Consider the following 19,298-nt stretch of genomic DNA (forward strand, 5'->3'; position numbering starts at 1 on the left):
ACCAAACACACATAAGTAAATGAATTTCAAGTCCCACACACACACAAAACATGAAATGCACACAGCAAGACAACGATAATGTGTTCTTGATCAAGCTGTGCAAAAAAAAAAATCGCCAACATTGACATCCTGGTATTTATAACCTGCTAACTACACAATAAAGCAAATAAATTGTGTAGGCTAAGCAGACGGTCAAGACAATCGGGCACATACTATAATGGGTATTACCAAATTGATTTGACCATCTGTCTCAGTGAAGTTAGCAAATGTATAAATAAGACTTAGGTATAAATACTTAGATTAAACATACCACTCAATACTGAATACTTCGTCTTGTCCAACGCTGGCTTTGCGCCAGTTTTTGTCCGGTTGGACATTGCCCCGGTGACACTGTGGCCAGCCAAGCCTGCTGTGGAGAAAATGGCCACAGCAGCTTCCCGGACAAATCGGCTGTCAGTCTTGGCAGCCATGAGGCGGTTATACAGAGCCTCCGCGACGTAGACGTCCTTTCCCAAGTGTACCTGGAACAAGTCACATGCTAAATGCTCTATTGATCTTCTTTATGCAGCAAAAAGTAATCAAAAAGACTGATCATTTAGTAATTATTGTGACAAAATTGTCACAGCATGATGACAAAGGATCCATGGTGTTATCCCATCTTTACCAACAAACACAAAGTTGACACGTTCACCTATCAGACAAGTGTATGTGAAAACAAATACTTACTTGTCCTTCAGCAGTTTCATACAGGGAAGCTGCCAAATTTTTAGATTTTGGCTCGCCACTTTTATCGTTACTGAACGATACTGATTCTGCGTTCCGCTTCATTTCATCTACTCTTCCAGAGGGCAGGAATGGTTCAGGAAGACTCCTTAAGGGCTGCTGGGCTGGTTTCGGTCCATTGGGACTTCCGGAGGGCTCCTGCGCCTTCCTAACGTTTGCGGGTGGAGCTTTTTGACCACTTTCCGAGCTCTTATGTTTCTCTGGAATATAGGTTACGAAAAATTGTCATATGTGAAATACACAAATTTTAATGACAGAACACATTTTCCCACTGCAAGCGTCAGCTGAAGACAATAACACCATATCAGGCACGCACAGGCCCATCTACTTTTATGGTAGATGGTTAAAGCAGCAAAATAAATAAAATTTTGGACCCCAGCAGTTTTTTTTTTCATTTCGCCTTTGCAAACCTTTCTACTCCCACCAGCTGGAATTATCGTACATGAGAATGTGAAACTTTCAATGTTCAATAGTGCAGACATATAGGGAAAGAACTTGCACGTTAGCAAAGGAACTTGACAGATAATTAAGGAAGTTCAGGGCAATGCAGGGGAAGATGTAAAAGAAAAATGAAATTAGACATTCGGAAGAAAGCAAGCAGCAGGTCTGGGGAGATCTCTGCAAAACGCTCAATATGATAAAATTGGAACTCAAACCTGCATCGAAGATCTTGCTGCACAGAGCTTTCTCCAGCATCTCTATTCTTGCAGAGAGTTTTGAATTTTCCGATTTTAGCTTCAACACTTCCTGCTCCAGTTCGTTCGTCCTAGAGTCCTGTTCCTCAGGAAAGAGAATTTGCATGTTCTTCTTCCTAAATGCCGCCTCAACATTCTTTTGGCGAGACTTGGCCTTTTGTTTGTTCTTCTTCTCCTGTGCATTAACAAAAGAAAAAAAACATGGAGTACCACAGATGTGCATGCAGGCACATCTACCCAATAGCAGACCACAATGGTGTCGCCTAGAAATAACTGCAAGTTATGGTGCCAACTCAATAAGGTCACATGTGGACATGCTGCATTCAAAACTCCTGGCTTGCCCTGTTGAGCATGGAAATGTCATTTCTGGATGATAAGGTGCCTTAAATTTCGATAAATAATGTGTGTGTGTGTGGGGGGGGGGTTACTATGCATGGTCATTGTACGCGTTTACACACGAAAGCGATGTCACGTTACATCGCGTAACGCCGAAGAAGTCAATAAACCAATCAGTAATCTGCGCTCGATCTTTTTTTTTTTTCGCGTTCCTCCTTGGGTACTTCCCGGCTCGCATAATTAATGAACAATCGTTAAAATGAAGCAATTGCTAACCCGACATGTTCTACTCAATTGGCCTAACCGTGCAGCTAGCCGAGTTGCCGTAAACTGCCCTTCGCCCATTTCCCGGGGACCATTAGTAATGCCGCAGGGAAGATAGACAGTGAAAGCACTGAATTCGGGCCGCTCAATGGCCGCATTTTTGCACACGTGCCAGGCGCAAGCTACCTGACCATGCAGGCCACCAATAAATCAGCGCCGCTGAAAGGCATTTTTACGCCACCAAATAACTTAATGATGTTATATAGAGATATTTATACGTCTAACCTCTCGGAAGGATTCCTGGCTGGTGAAAGAATCTTCTTCCGAATCACTGTAGAGGGGCATTTTCGGGCACGAAAAGCGCTTGTCCACACCTTCCGTGCAAGCATCGGCCTCCTCCTTGGTTGCTGGAAATCACATGAAATTCGCACTTGTCGACATCCATAACAATCGCGTTATGAAACATTACAAAGAAAAGCATACTTACCAAACAGCTTCATAATCTGGGCCCGGAAATAGCCGCTGTTTTCTTCGTCTTCCCAGCGCACTCCATACCATTTTGTGGAGTTGAAGTCCCTGAGATTTCTCGGACAAAAATTCTTTATGCGCTCGACGGCCACAGCTACCTTCATGCCATCATCCCTGAAGCGCACAAAGGCATACATCGTGTCGGGATGTCGGGATGTCGCGATTGGTGTCAAAAACACGTGCCAATTGCTGCTGACAGCACAACTGCGACACCACAACACAAACTTCGTCGGCGAGACATGTGCGAGGCTCCGCGTGGTGATCGATGGCGATGACGATGGGTTGGGGTGGATAAAAAGATAACGAGAAAACAATATTGTTTTATTTATAATAAAGTTATTTTTGCGTTCACTATACTTTAAAAAACAGTAGTAGTTGCATCATTTTGAAGTTTTAATACATAATTTATGCTTTTACAAAAATTATATGTAACAGCCGTCAGCTTTTGTACTCTTTTGCGCAAAGCCGTCCTGTGTGGCTGTAGGTTCCAAACAATCATGCGTGTAACCGCAACGATGAATTTTTCCTCCACATTAATTTGGAATAATCCACCCATTTCTTGCCCAATCCCCCACCGTGGGTAGGAGCCACATGCGTGATAGGCTACAACAACAACAACGAGACTTCCAGTTTGTATGGATGTTCTGTGACGCCCATTCACGATTCTTTTGCCGCGCCGCCTTTGTCTGTCCGTCAGGATTCGCCGCTCAGTTCTTTATTTTTTCACTCTTACTGAGCCATTTTGTTATTTCTTCAGTTTTACCGTGCCGTGTACGATGCCGTGAATAGACATTTTCATGGTGGAGAGTCGAAAGACATCTTGGAGTTCTACATCATGGACCAGGCGCGAAGCACCTGCAACGGCGGCACGTCGCAACCTCCAAAGCGTAGGAAACGTTATTTAGAGCCAGGGGAGACCTATTCCTTGCCACGGACATCTTTGCGGTACCAGGAGAGGGTCCAGGACAGCCAGTCATCTTTGCAGACACCTCAGCAGCAGTCTCTCAGAAGCTCCGGCGCTGGAAGTGCAAATGCCGGCGTATGTAATAACTATTTGTCCTGCGAGATTTCTGACAACGATGATTTCGACGCCAGTGATCAAAACCTTTACCATGCGGAAAGCGACGAGGGAGATAGCAACAAACAGTACGACAGTGAATCCAGCTCTGCTGAAGACTGCAGTGGTGCAGAAGAGTGCGAAGGTGATGGAGATGAATTTTGTCGCCTGTTCTCAAGCGAATGCCTTCCGAACTCTGACATGAGTGTCAGAGATGCCATGCTGACACTGATGGCATATACTGCGTCAGTAGGCTTAAACTGGACCGACATGGAGAAGCTTGTGGGTGTTATAAACCTTTTTCTAGGAAAGCCTGTCCTTCCTACTTCGAGCTACATGCTTAGAAAAGTGTGGAAGCAGTGGATGGGCGGCCTTGTCGAACGGCACTACTTTTGTGAGGCATGCGAAGCTGTGATACCGAATCCTCGTCAAAAGGATTTTTCATGCCCACACTGCAATACCACCAACTCGGGACAAAATTTTTTTGTTACGTTGGACCTCAAGAAACAAATTGAAATCATGCTTATTGACAAATCAGTGTCAAAGGGCTTAATGGAATCCCTCAAGAAAAGGCAACTTCAATCGGACGAAGGCACTGTGAAAGACATCAGTGATGGGCGGCTTTACAAAGAACAGATGAAAAACTCGTCATGGTGTGACATCTCTCTGACATTCAACACAGATGGTGCAAAAGTTTTCAAATGCAACAAAGCTTCAATATGGCCAATTCAGTGTGTGGTGAATGAGCTGCCATTATCATTGCGGTGGAGTAATGTACTACTATGTGGACTGTATTTTGGAAAAGGCCACCCAAGAATGAGCCAATTTCTTGGAACTTTTGTTAAAAGCCTCAAACAACTGAACTCTGTCAAGTGGAAGTGTGATGAACAGGCGCTGTCCTCGAAGGTACACATCACATGCTGTTGTGTTGATGCCCCAGCACGTGCAGCGGTGCTCAATATGAAACAATACAACGGCTACTTTGGCTGCAGCTTCTGCCTTCACAGAGGTGTCCATATCCGTGGTAAGTACTTTCAATTACAAGCTAGTTTATGGCCTTTTAAGCACTTATTTGTTCCCATATATATAAAACAACATAGCTTGAGTTAAATTAGTCAGAATTGCAAAGGGGGCACTACAGTACATAATTCAATATGTAACATGTTTTGAATGTCATCTATGACAGCACTCATGCCAGTGTTATTTTACCATTTAGTGGACAACACAAATCATACAAGGAAACTGGAATGGGTATTTCCTAGTTTATTCATGCCTACATGCTAAATAGAACAGCTATGTTTGATGTGCATTTTGTCAACCTAACAGAGCCAGTTCAAGAAGCATAAAAGTAAGGGTGTGATATGTGATTTATGTTCCCAGGGGCCCTGAGATACCCAGTGCCAGAGGGAGGACGCCACCCAGACCTGAGGACCAACAGAAGTTTCAGGGAAGACATGCGGGTATCTCTGCAGTCTGGAGAACCATCCCACGGCATAAAGGGAGCTTCAGCACTTGCCCACATGCCGAACTTTGACTTAGTTTGGGCTGTTTGTCCAGACTACATGCATTGCGTGCTAGAAGGAGTTGCAAAACAGCTGGCCGACATATGGTTTGGGTCAGTAGATTCACCATCATATATTGGAAAGCCAGCTCAAATTAAGAGAGTGGACAAAAGACTGCTCAGTATCAAACCACCACAGTGGTTCACCCGACTTCCCCGCACTGTTCAGGAAAGAGCGATGTGGAAAGCAAGTGAATGGAAATGGTGGGTTTTGTTTTATGGTGCTCCATGCCTCGATGGCATCCTGCCATCAAACTACCACAGCCATTTCTGCTTGCTGGTGTCAGCAGTACACCTTCTACTCAAATCCAGCATTAGCAAAGAAGACATTAGTGATGCAATGGGAAAGCTTTCTAGTTTCGTCTTCAAAATGCAGAAGCTCTATGGGGAGACATCAATGACTTTCAATGTGCATCAACTTTTGCACCTGCCAAGGAGTGTGGTGGAACTTGGTCCTTTGTGGGCTCACTCCACATTTGTTTTTGAGTCCGGAAATGGGGTACTGTTGAAATTAATAAGCAGTGCAAATGGTGTGCCAATCCAAGTTATGGAACGCTTTGTGATGCAGCTACAGCTTGTAATGCTCAAGAATACTCTTACTTTGCAGCCTCAGGTGAAAGAAATTTGTGATCAATTAACAGCTCCAGCAGCTTGCAAAACTAATGAAACAAAAACTTTGGGAAGAGGGGTTGTGTGTGGCATTGTGGACAATGAGCGAAAGAATGCATTTCTTGCGGCGCTTGGCTACATACCGGATAAGGTTACCAGCTTCCAGCGCATTTTAGTTCGAGGCCACCTGCTTCACACCTGTGCATACCAGCGTGCAAAAAGAACCAGGAACTGTACCTTCAAATGCACAATGGGGCAATTCTACACTTTGCACAATGTGTATGAACTTTGTGATAGTTCTTGCATGTTGATGTGCACACAGTTGGCCTGTGAAAGGTATCGTAACATTGCGCACATCAGCTCCTGCGTGCTAAAGAGCGAAAAATTGTTAATGTCTCTTGACAGAGTAGATAGCATTTCTGTTTTAATGTCTCTGGGCAGCTCCTGCTATGTTGCAGACCTACCCAACTTGCTTGAGAAAGACTAAAACAAATGGTAGTCCATTTAATGAAGGCAAGTCAACAGCTGTTGACATCGAAGAAAGTTTACCAATTCAAATTAGTGTATCATGTGGTTTGTTATTTCACATTTCCTTTTTTTATTATTATTTGGGAGGGGAGGAAAGCTCCCCTAGAAGACCTTGGGGCTTTCTTCAATGTCAACCACTGCTGAGTCGCCTTAACTTCACCTATACCACCGTACCCTGCTTTAGTACCATCTTACTCCTACATAGAGCCTAATTTGCTTAACCTTTACTTTACTTTCATTTTAGACTGCACTACTTTTAGGTTTACCCCACATGTTTCACTGAATAATACCACACTTCTGGGGGCTATTCTGTAAGAGTCCACCTAGTGGACTGTCCATTTCGGCCGCTGCTGATTGGCTGGAGCTGCATGAGTGAGGAGGGGACAGGTGCCGCCAGCCAATCTTCTCACTCGTGCAGCTGCAGCTAATCAGCAACAGCCGAAATGGACAGTCCACTAGGTGGACTCTTACACAGTACCCCCACTGGGTCTAGCTTTAGGCATATGCAGTTTGAGTGAGCACATATGGGTTTAATCTGGGCCTTTCTTCACAAATTATGCATTATTAATGCTTTGTACGTAGCTCTATGCTAACTTTGTGTATCTTTTTGTTCCAAGCTTCATTTAAACAGCTTTCTCTTTGTCCTCTGTGCACTAGAAGCCCTAAAATCCTCTAATTTACGAGACAAAGGTGGTTATATACCCTGATCCCACCAACCTCAAATCGATCTGAACTTGCCAAGGAAGACATCTTCAAAACAACACTGTCGGCCACTTCTGTGGCACCAATTGAACAACTTTTATTTAGCCTAACTGTGCAATCTTTACGCTGCCCGCATTTTATTATTTATTTATTTATTTATTTATTTATTTATTTATTTATTTATTTATTTATATGACAATGGTGCAGGCTGCCTTTTAGAAGGTCACTTATATAATATGACCAGAATGCATACTTTCCCTTCAATGGAGTGTGAAGAAAAGCACAATTAACAAAATAAACATTTCCAAATACACATGCTGTGCATAGTAGTAACAGCAAAGTGTTGACGCTGTTACATTTTCTGTTAGAAAGATAGGTGCAAAAGATGACTCAGTACACAAATGCCTGAAATTACAAGTGCACCTGGACTGCAAATAAAAAGGACTTGGGAGTGCTAGAGTAGACCACATTTTGTGAAAGAGCGTTCCATTTGCTTATTGCTTTAGGAATTAACTATAAACCTTTTATGATTCTTGTCTGTGGCACTAAAATGGTTTTAATGTGTAAAGGTTGTTATATCTATTGTGTTTCTGTCACAGTTTATTAGATTGAATGCTCATTTCAGCGCACTTAATGCTCAACATCTGCAAGCGGTCTAATTTGCATCAAGCTTATAGTGTCTGGTATCCGTGACTGAGATATGCATATTGTATTCATTACAAGTAAACCTAAGTGCTTTCTTTGTATGCATACTATGGTACTAATTTCTGTCTGTGTGCTGCTCCTGGACAGCATCTATGTATTTTAACTATGGCCTGATGATTGTCTTGTCTTAGCTTGGTACACTGGTGCAGTGTTTCAAGCATTGTTTAGTAACCAGAACTTTTTCGTTGCCGCCGAGAAAATATACTGGCTATGTGCATTATATCTCACTGTAGAATCAATAGGTATTTCAAGGTATTGCAAGTTCATAAACTTGTCACATTTTTATATTGCTTATCCTGTACTTTCAAGCTAGCTACTTTGTCTAATGTGTAATTACCATGTGTGCACATTTTTTTATGTTTAGAGTAATTAGCTGTTTATTGCTACAAATTACTTGCTTAAAATTGATTGGTCATCCACAGACAGTACTTGAGCATGAGCTCGTGCTGTAGATTCAAGAGAAATATTGTTCTGATCAATAAGAGAGAAAGGCAGCATTTGATCACATACTTTACTTGTGACCTTCCTTTTTTCAATTCATCGAGTGTGTGAAAATAAAAGATTTGGAAAAGTAATTTTCTTAGTGATGGACTGTCTTTTTTGATGCCACTACAACTAAACTGACATTGAATGTCTTGCAATTTTTCTTTTTCAGCAACTTCATTCTGAAGCTTATTCTCGTGTCATATCAAAACCTCCTAAATACATGTTGGCTCAAAATTCTGCCGACTGCTAAATATCCTCATAAATGTCTCCAAGTTTCATTTCCTGCTGTAGCAGTCTACTTTTGTTAATCATTTATAACCGAAGCTAGTGCAAGCAGTGATTTATCTGTACTGAATAACAGGATTCTTTGCTGGGGTAGTTGGTGAACAGATTATATAGCAGTAGCAAAAAAATTTGTTGCCTCTGTTTTTCTTCCAAATCTTTGGGCTACTTTCTTGGGTATTGGGTAGTCGTCTATTGGGTATAAAAAAAAAGCAGCAAAATACAGGATGCCACAGCAAAACTTCGTATAATAAAAACCAGTATTAGAAAAGTAAGAAAATTTCTTTGGTAGCATTTGCAGGGTATATATTTGGATTAATCAAAAACATATACCAAGCATATAGCTTAACGGTTACCAAGAACTTGCTAACTACCTTTATAATTGTATTATAACAGAGAACTTCATGCTAGGCGATATGTGAAACATGTCTATTTGATGAACATTGCATAGGTCACTGGAGTTTTGTAATGTTTATACTTGCAAATGTGGGGCACATTTCATTGGTGTCTTACTTGATATGTCCCCCCATAAAACCATTTTTTATACAAAGTGTGAAAACGTATTGGCAACACCAACTCATTTTTCTGTGCTATTACTGAACCTATAACTAATCACAGGGTGTCTACCATATTATCACACTCAAATCCTGGCTGGCTTCAACTTTGCTATTACATAATGGCACCGAAGGCTGGAAATTATTAAGTTTATATGAAGTTTTTTTTAACAGCTTATGAGTAATATCGTGATGCATGCCTGACATGTGCAGCCACAAATATATGTTACCAAAAAATCATCCCTCTTCATAGCTCAAATTCCGCAATTTTAATATTTACTTCAAGCCCTCTTCAAAAAACTTTGTATAAAAAATCTCAACCGTATTTCTGTAATGTAGTAGGTACCACATCAAAACTAATACGACACCTATTAGGCTAATAAAAGTTTCAACAAGACTAATACAGCAGACTAATACAACCTAATAAAACTGATAGAACACCTATTAGGATAATGCAAGTGTCAACCAGACTAATACAACCTAATAAGACGGATAGAACATATCTATTAGGATAATATGAATTTTGCCAAGACTAATACAGCAGACTAATACAAACTAATAAGACTGATAGAAAAATGTATTAGACTAATACAAATACTAATAGGTGCTGCACCAAAACTGATACAAAACCTATTAGACTAATACAAATTTCTACAAGACCAATACAACACTAATAGGACTAATAGAAAAATGTATTAGACTAATACAAATCTCTATTAGAATTTTTGCTAGGGAGATGAAACACAAGTAGGTAAGTCGTTACTATTTACGTTACCTGTGGGATACCACTGCAGCCGAAGGTCTCACATCGGTCTGTCTCCTCTGTATGTGCTTTGAAATGAAAATGAGCCATGTGCCATATTTCTTCCTCGTGCTGTGTTCCTTCTCTGTAATCACACAATTGGCATTTGCTGCTTATTATTCTGTGTTGGCCAAAGACAGTTTGCCAGAAACTCCGTACTCAATGCCAAACTCGGCGAGACTTTTTTTTTTTGTATGGTAACACTCATTCATAGAAGGTCTTACTATTGTATGAAAGTTCCTTAGGAAAACTGTTGGACACTAGTAAAACAAAATTGTGGCAGGGGCCTATAGGCAGGGGGTGGGGAGGCAAGGTTGTTGTCAACTGGCTAGTGCTAAAAAAATGATTTTAAAGAACTAGGGCCAGGATGACTTAACAGTTCTATTCCTATTCGTTTTCTTTTCGGGCTTTGCCAGTGGTTCTTAGCGTTTCATTGCCCAAATTGTCACCAAGGTCGGCCATTTGTGTGGTGGTTAATAAAACATTAGGATGGAGTGAATGGATTTGCTGCATTACACCAGGCTAGATTTGTTTCCTTTATTTTTGTTGACAAGCAAGCCATATTTGCCATTGCACAGTTGACTCAATATTTCATGTATACAAGATGACTGCCTAAAGTGTACATAATATCGGTGTAACCATTGTGTGGGATCTGCAACAAATAGCTTTTCATGCTCTATGCAGATAAAACTACTCACCTCTCAATACCCATTCACCGGGAGCCTTTGTGGGAACAAAAGAAAAAGAAAGCACTTTTTTTAAAGTTGTCTACCGACGTATTTCCACAGCATGCAACTGACTTTGTTGGTTCCACAGACGTGGTATTAGAATGGATTGCCCCTGTTTCATAATTGACTTCAGAAGGATCACACCTTGTAGTTGGTAGTAATGCCTAGCTTGCAATAAAACATGCGCCACTCATTCATCTTTTAGAAATTCAGAAACATGGGGCACCAGCAGAGTTGTTTTGCTGTTTCTGTAGAAGAGCATGTAAATGGCATGATCATGGTTTCTATTGGAATGCGCTTCAAACCAAGGCGGCGACAAATAGTCACCTAGTCCGCTAGGGCTAATCAGAATTGGATACTTGCATATTGTCTGGTATGTTGTCGATCTCTCCTTGATCTTTCCTCTCTGCATTCAAACCTCTACATCCATGTGCCTGTAATGACACCGGTTCTATCAGTCTCTTTCCTGCATTTGTTCTACCAATTCTCTGAATGTCTCTTTCTTATATAGACTGCTGAGCAGTTAATTCTTCCATCCGCTTTGAATGCAACCTGCGTGAATCTGTCATGCTTTGCCAGAAGCCCTCGCCCGACGATAACACTATCGGGCTATTGCACACTTCTCACTAGAAGGATGGATCAGTGTGTTGCAATGCAAAGAAATCTGCATTACTGGATATTTGGGTGGCAATGCTAGTGAATTCCTCAAAAATGTGCAAGGTACCTAACCATAGTTGCTGTGTTATTGCTCTTTCTTCGGTGTGCAGCAGAGCACATGGGTACTCTTGATGGGAGTGTGGACGTCTGTACTTGCACAGGCTCACAGATTCATCTCTTCCACAAGCCATTTTCCATGGTTGGAGCCTTTAAAACACTCCTTCGAGCAGTCAATTGCTTTAAGCAAACCTCTTGACATCCTGGCTCTGAACTTCACACGTGTACATAAGGGAGACCAGAATCAGCCATTTGCTTAGAATCTTAGCCATTCAACGAAGCTGTGTAAGTCAATAAGTGTTTAGAAACAAAGTGTTTACTGCAAGCAGTTGCTCATTCAGGGGGTGCGGCTCAGAGCAGAAAATGCAGCATAGTAACACATGTTGCCGGCCTATAGTTAGTTCATACTTGCATATTTAAGAAGCTCACTCATTTTAAGTGGGACAGTGACACAAAACAACCGCTATCTTGAGCAAAATCTTTTTTAAAGCAGTGCTGTGATTTGTTTTTTGGTATGCTTTGACTCCGATGTTGCTGGTGCGGTCTGCGTGCCTTTATTGTGTCCTTGTCTTTAAGCTGCCTGCCCCAAATAAACCGTAGTTGCCGTCTCGCATCCACTTCCCTGTTCTTTCTAAGGTGTGTGCTTGTTAAACCTGCCACAAATGGAGGTTGCTAAAATCCTTAAGGAATGCAAAAAGTTTCTGATGAGGAAGTTCTCTTTTCTGGGAAAGATCTCTGCGGCAGTGACGAGGAGCACACAAAGTAACGGCAGAAAGAATGCTTTCGACAACCTCTTTGCATCTGTCGTCCCTTGTTTTGTCCCCCCCATGTTGCGCTGCAGCTCGTCCCAATTCGTCTGAATGTTTTTTTTTTATTCCTTATGTGGATCTAAGGATCCGACGCTGAGGATTTGGTGTGAGTTGTGTGTTTATCAATTACTGCAGATGGTCCCAACAAATTCACTTGATAACATTGGGGTACTCTTTACAGCTATGCTGAGAGCTGCAAACTTGATGCATTATTTTAAATTTTGTTTTGCAATTTTTTTATGTTCGGTAATTTTTGTAAAGGAAATTATAGGTCTAAATCAGAAACTTGTTCCCAGGAGTTTCCATGCATTCAGTTCTTTAGAATGCAACAAACCCTGTCAAAGCTGGTTTACTGGGTGCTAAGCAAATTGTGGCCCCAAAGTTGAAGTTTATTGTGATTTTGACAATACAAGATTGTCATGGCGCCGCAGCAAAAGGCGAGACTATGCACGCCTGACTAGGCTCCTGGTGCCACGAGCACAGAAGTAAGGCTTCTTCTTAAGAGGAAGCTCTAGCTTGGTGCCTATTCCAGTGCCACCTATTTCAAGCACATATACCATACAGAAGTGCTTTTATGAGACAACCACTGGACTGATTTGAATGGCATTTGTTGTATTAAGGAGAAAACGGCAAATTCTAGCAACTCTAGAAAGCATGAACTTTTAAAATCTATACCTCTGCACCAAGAAGAGCTTCATTCATAAGAGAATTAAGTGAAATTATTGCATTGTTTTTGAAGGTTTTAGAAAAGTCCTACTTGCACATACTGGCATATTTCAGAGCAGGTTACATTACATCAATTTTGTTCACTTCAGATATTTCAGATATTTGAAGTTTGCTAAAATCCTTGAGGAATGCGAAAAAGTTCCTGATGAGGAAGTTCTCTTTTCTGGGAAAGATCTCAGGGGCAGTGACAAGGAGCATTATGAGGTGTTTACAAAATTGTATCGTTTTTGATTGCTTAGTTATACTTGTAAATTTGACAGCTGAGTTTTCTGAAATTAATTTTTAACATTTTTTATTGAGATATTTATGGCTTAAATAAAAAAAGTCTACTTCACACAGTTACTATATTTTATCGTTTTCTTTTAAACTACAAAAACTTCATCGAAATCAGTGCAGTGATTGCTGAGAAAAACTCTTTCTCCTTTTGTATATATTTAGATCGGAGCTCCCAAGCTAAAGCTTCCTCTTAAGCCAAAAGTTATTGCTTGGCTGTTGCATGTGCGACACAGCTAACAATGCAGCCTGTTTAGACGAGGCTCCACAGGACTTAATGTTGTGTCCTCCTTACTCATTGCTTAATTTGAGCTGTTTGATTAACCACTTGAGCCAATTGTGTGCTGCTGCAGCAAGGAGAAGAGGGCAGTTGCTAAGCTGCAAGGCCTTGGCAGCCACTTTCAACAAGTTTGTGGGCCTAACAGCGAAGGGAGCGCAAAATGTCACTGGCCATCCAAATGAGCTTGTAATGTGCTCCCCTGTCTTTCTGTATACCTGTCGCGGTGGGTCAGTCAGCTAAGGCGTTGCGCTGCTGAGCACGAGGTCACAGAATGGAATCCCGGCCGCGGCGGCCGCATTTCGTTGGAAGCGAAATTCAAAAATGCCCGTGTGCTTGCGTTGTAGTGCACGTTAAAGAACCCCAGGTAGTCAAAATTAATCCAGAGCCCTCCACTACAGTGTGCCTCATAATCAGAACTGCTTTTGGCACGTAAAACCCCTGATAGAAGAAAAAAAAAGTATTTCTGTATCTGAAAAACCAATCCTTCAATGGTTTCAGATGTCGCCATCTGGTAGATGTTCTGGAAACTGGCGGATTTTTATTACCAAGTGTCTTAAACATTGGACAACTACTGTGGCAGCAGTAAACATTTTCACACCCTAACCATTTTGTAAAAGCCTAGCTTGCTAATGCCACGCTGTTATCTGCCTCATTATTCTTTTGATGTGTTACACTTGTGCAGGCCCACTAGCTTGTCACTTGGATGTTGCTCGTTCTGTCATGTGGAATAAGTAATTTTACAAGTTTAGAAGTTTCAGTGCTGGAGGTTTGGTGTGGTGATGGGCCTTGTGTCATACTTGGCGGCCTCTACCCCCCTGTTAAGAATCTCATGTTAAGTATCTTATGTTATGAATCCAGAGAGGCCACCACTGGAAACTGAGCCCTGAAGGTCTGACACACAAGCCCTATTGAGTGAATTATCAGGCTTTACCCGAGATATTGTTTGGCTTAGCGAGGTTAGGTTGAGGGCACACACAGTGCTGAGTAATGGCCATCTGTACAGTAAAAGTCCTCTAAATAAGATAAAATGCTATGGTGTAAGGTTTTGAAATTGTATAGGAGTAGGCAGGCAACTTTGACAAATCTCACAGCAATAACAAAAGGGTATTGCTCTCAGTGTAATAGAATAAGTGTTATAAATTTAAAGAGGTACATGACATTAAATTAGCGATGAAACAGGTCAGGATTCAGCATACTAGTGCATACGGTGGTCAGGGAAATAGCAGGCTGGGTGACATGGCTTTTGTGAAATCTTGTAGAGGAGACTTAAGATTGCAAATTGGGGCTAGTTGGATGGGATTCGTGATGGTTATGCACTTGTTTCTTCGTCCCTTGGCTTAGCTCAGCTGAGTTAAGGTTGTTAATTTGAGTAGAGGGAGATCTATTGCGAGATTTAGTGCAAAGGAGTCGGTTGCAAATAATGAATACCTTTTTTTTTAATGTGTATTCAGCAGTGTGTATTGGGAAAACGCAACTGGGGAAAGAAATTAGACTTCATTCCCTACACCTTTCCCAGCATTGTGCAGAATAAATAAGTGTCGAGCAGGCTAAAAGGCAGTGACAACATGCATTGTTCGTGTTTTCAAGGGAAAAGGGATACAATTGGCAATGAACTGGTCAACCTGGCAGCAGAGAAGGGAGAAGCTCAAAAGTTTGGGATGCTGCTCACAAACAAGTATTGAGTCTTTGGTACAAGAGAATGGTAGATCTTGGTCTCTCCTTTTACAAAGTCAAGTCTTTTGGTGGCTGTGCACTTCAGTAGGCTAAAGTCTGGCATACACTGGCAGCTCCACCTGTTTCGCAGCTTCCTTGAATGGCTACTAGCAGCGCTGCACAGCGGATGGGAAGGACGCACAGTTATGAGACTGGCACTGGGCTTCGAACTTGCATTTTAGTAGAAGAACCAAAACTAGAAAAACCAAAAATGTATAATAGATATGCATATGATGAGGTGTGGAGAAAGCAAAAAAAAAAGTAAAAACCCTAAGGGGGGGTTCTTACGAAAAGAAGATATATTAAAGAAATTAGCAAACTTCAACGATTCCTCTGGCACTGGACTCATGTACTGTGGCAAGAGCATGTTTTCAAAGTTGATGCCTCCATGTTTTGAAGAACATGTGTTGCATGTCATATTGTTTTTGTCTGCTACACTATAGCCTGTTGTGGCCTCTAAAATGTGTGCAGAGACGGCACCACTCTGTGTAATGCCCAAAACCTTGCACGAGTTGCTGAGAGGGAACATTTCCTGTGCTGGTAGGAAAAGGAAATACTTGAGGAGAGAAGACAACAGGAATGGTGCTGTCCTGTTCTGTTTCTCTCCTCATGTGTTTCGTTTCCTGTGATCTCTGGAAATGTCGCAGATGTCCCAGCTTTCATCTGGGCTAGTTAAAAAAGTTAACTCTTTCACGGGCAGTGGGAAGTACAGTAGAAGGCCATTGGAAGTATTATTTCCGCCACAGGGACTGTGTCACTAACTTACAGAACCTTTACAAAATTTTTTCAAGTGGTACTCTCTGTTGCCACAAAAATTATTCTACAGCACTTCGTACACTTTGAGCCGATCTCAGCAATGCCATCTCATTATTTAATTTTTGCATGAATTGCAGCTTCATGAGGCGGGTAAAAGCTTTGAAGAAATGTCCTTAGCAGAGAAAAAGTACTTTTTCATTAAATTTTCTGCAAGTATGTCTTGTTGTGGATATGTGCTGGCTCTGCAGCCTAGAGTGTAGCAGGGAAGCGGACGCAATACATTTGCCAAGGCAGCACTGTGCCATTTGGTGTTGATAGCTGCAGAGGGATGGAAAGGGAAGTTGTCAGGTATTTTTTTTTTCTTGCTTTGTGTGCCAGTTGTTATGTAGTTTCTGAATTAATACAAAAAACAAGTCTTTTTTTTTCTTACGTGCAACTATTGGGCAATGGGAAAGAGTACTTTTCACCAGAGTACTTCTGCAAAAATCGGACATTTTCACAGGGATCATTCATGACCATTTCTTGTGGAAAACCACATCGGTAGACTCCTGCAGCATGTATGAAAAATTTGCCTGTTAAAGAGCTTTTAAACCAAGCTGGAATTTAGCACAATAAGTGAAGTGCGGATTCTTGCAGGGACCTGTTGTTTAACTGAAGCAATGGTGGCGTGATCACAGAAGGAACAAATGTGACAATGGGAAAGACAAGCTGTGTTTCTCATCTGTGTCCCATCTGTTCGCAGTGCTAGTTGCCATTCATGAAGAACATGCAACAAAGTGCTGTGATGTTCTTTGGGTGTAGTACATTCTGACATGCTCTTTCGTGATATTTCTGTTCCTCTCTGGTCCCTGTTGTCAGCATTCTGCTGTACTGCGATGGAGTGGAGCTGACGTTCGAGGGTCCGGATGCCCACCAGTTCCATGGCACCAAGAAGGGGCGCATCTACCTCACCACGCACCGGGTGAGTGCCACCTGGTGTTGGCACCGGCTGCTTCGTGTTGTCCCAAATATCCTGTGTTCAGAAAGAGATATTCACTCACTCTGCATGGGACTTTCCGTTTACCAATGCAGATAAGTGAGCTGGTTGGTTGACATTCATCATGTGGACTTCTTTTGCTCGCAGAAAAAGATGAGAAATGGTTAAATCACAGGACAAGGCGTTTACTCTCAGCTGATTTGATTGAACAAGCTTGATATATATATATATATATATATATATATATATATATATATATATATATAGATGGAAGTATTCATGCATGAGGAACAGATCCTTGGAAAGAAACTATAGTTTATTGTAAAGAAACTTAAAAACCGAAAGCCATACTTGCATGTCTTAAAAGCCAATAAGTGCAAAAATGTGTGGCATGGCAAATGAATGGCTATATCATTAATGGCTATATCATATCATGCAGCCATATCGTCCCTTTTCCTAATATGAAAGGCCTCTGGTAATTTTCATGTGAGCTGATGTTTATTACTTCTGAAAGCTGTTTCATTAAAATTGGGATAGTATCCACACCTACTGCAATGGCATGTCAGATCAAATGGCTCGGATGGTGTTAGTGATGCCTGATGCTCTCTTAGATGGACAGCAGCCAGATGGACCCACACGGATCATGCTGCAGCTAAAGCAAGTCACGTATACAATGCCCGACGTGCATAGTAGGAAGTGGTAGATAATGTTTAGTTTCTAGAACCTTTCTTTAAGAGGCTCTTTAAGGGATGGGCTCAATTTCTGATATATGGGCGAAAGCATTGTAATTGTACAAACTACGGGTATGCATAACACCTGTTGTTATTTCAAGCCATGGGGTTTTGTGTACTACTATGTGGTGGAAAATCCAATGCAACACTCCACCACATGTAACTGTGTTTACATGGATACAGTATAAACAGTGGCGCACCGACGGGGGGGGGGTTCGGGGGTTGTAACCCCCCCCCCCTGAGGCCGACTTAACCCCCCTCTTTTGTTTAACCCCTTTTCTTTCCTTGCGCATTTGAGTACTGCAACTAAGATGTAAGACGTGCAATCGTCTGCACACTCACAAAAAGCGCATTTTTTGACAATTTCCCGTGAAGAAATTGAAATTAGTGTTATAGATGGTATTGGGGGGGGCAAACTGTCAACCCCCCCCCTGGCAAAGATCCTGGGTACGCTACTGAGTATAAATGTATCGTATAGTGTGGCAGCAGCCACCACTGGTTGTTCGGTCGATTGTTACCACGGCAAAGGTGTTACCATAATTCCTGATACAATATGCTTCTATGTACATGCACCTGCTTTGAGTACTGTTCACATTTATTAATACCCATACAAGCCTAATGCAAGTGATTAATAGAGACCGGATTTTAGGCAAATGCCTTTTTTGTTCCTTGCACTCCTATCGCCCCACTTTGATATATGAGCATGAATTAGAGGTTAAGAAGGGCTTTTATAGTGTTCTTATAGTGCCTATAAATGCCTATTTTGGCGTTTGTGCCTAAATGCCTATAAATGCCTATAAACGCCTATTTTCAATATCGGCGCCAATATGAACACTATTTAGCCTCAAGTTTTGCTTTCGAGTGCAGTTAGAGGTTATTAATCTTACTGGGCAGCATTGACTGTTCGGAACTTTATGGGATTCAACCTAGTTCTTAGTTCAACCAACTCTTGGAAAACAACAGCTAGCAGCATTGAAATGGGACGCGCTGGCCAGCATACGCCGCCGCGCTGACATTGCGGAGAGCCGTCAGGGGAAAGGAAAGTGAAGAGCAAAAGAAGAAAGAAAAATGTGATGTGCACGCGGATTTTGTTTGGCTTGTAATTTACTTTTTAAGGTGTTCACCGCCGTCGGGCATTCCTTCTCAACATACGAGATCATTTTCAGTGACAAGAGGCACAATTTTGAATCCAAAAATCTGGAGAAGGTGGTAGTTCACTATTGTTTCCGCGATCTTGAAAGTGATTCTTAGACTGCGTTCCGCGTGATCTCCAAATATATTTCTTCAAACATGTGCACTTCAAATGGGCGGAAGTGTATTTGGCAGTGTTGGGACGTCTGGCCTGTACTATTCGGATAATGTCATTGTATATGACATTATACAAGAGTTGTACCTAGAGAAGAGTTGTACCTAACGGTCCTCATGTAAGAATATGCGAATTTCTTAATAAATTGTAGTCTCTCTTGCATTTGTTATTTGTCTGTTTTTGTTGTGTCTTAATTTAATTGCGTCAGGCAGATATAAATTATCGTTTTTTTTTAATCAGTATTCCCAGCTTTCAAGTATTCTTTTTCATGCCTGTTTCACTATATGCGACGCTCGAGTACAGTGGCCATTCAACATGAATATGAGCAGTGTGCTTATAGAATGAAGCCAATTGATCGTCATTAGTCCAGCAGTTTTATGGGACAATTGCACGG

The 19,298-nt window shown here is 41.6% G+C and overlaps 2 protein-coding genes across 2 annotated transcripts in view; one reads left to right on the forward strand and one right to left on the reverse strand.

Annotated features, from left to right (window-relative positions):
• Positions 1 to 270: 270 nt before the first annotated feature.
• On the reverse strand, positions 271 to 3,070 carry LOC119441176 (uncharacterized). Its single transcript, XM_037705847.2, has 5 exons — positions 2,566 to 3,070; positions 2,364 to 2,485; positions 1,440 to 1,653; positions 727 to 983; positions 271 to 521 (listed from the first exon to the last, which is right to left on the reverse strand). The coding sequence occupies exons 1-5, from the start codon at positions 2,741 to 2,743 to the stop codon at positions 282 to 284; spliced, it is 1,011 nt and encodes a 336-aa protein (XP_037561775.2). The 5' UTR covers positions 2,744 to 3,070; the 3' UTR covers positions 271 to 281.
• Positions 3,071 to 3,441: 371 nt separating this feature from the next.
• The window catches only part of LOC119441202 (postacrosomal sheath WW domain-binding protein-like), a 43,036-nt gene continuing 27,179 nt past the window's right edge, over positions 3,442 to 19,298 (forward strand). The window contains exons 1-2 of the mRNA XM_037705860.2: positions 3,442 to 3,808; positions 16,725 to 16,852. Coding sequence (XP_037561788.2) covers positions 3,442 to 3,808; positions 16,725 to 16,852 — 495 coding nt within the window. The remainder of the gene's footprint in view (positions 3,809 to 16,724; positions 16,853 to 19,298) is intronic.

This window comes from Dermacentor silvarum, chromosome 1 (assembly GCF_013339745.2).
Source record: "Dermacentor silvarum isolate Dsil-2018 chromosome 1, BIME_Dsil_1.4, whole genome shotgun sequence".
NCBI classification, from domain to species: Eukaryota; Metazoa; Arthropoda; class Arachnida; order Ixodida; family Ixodidae; genus Dermacentor; species Dermacentor silvarum.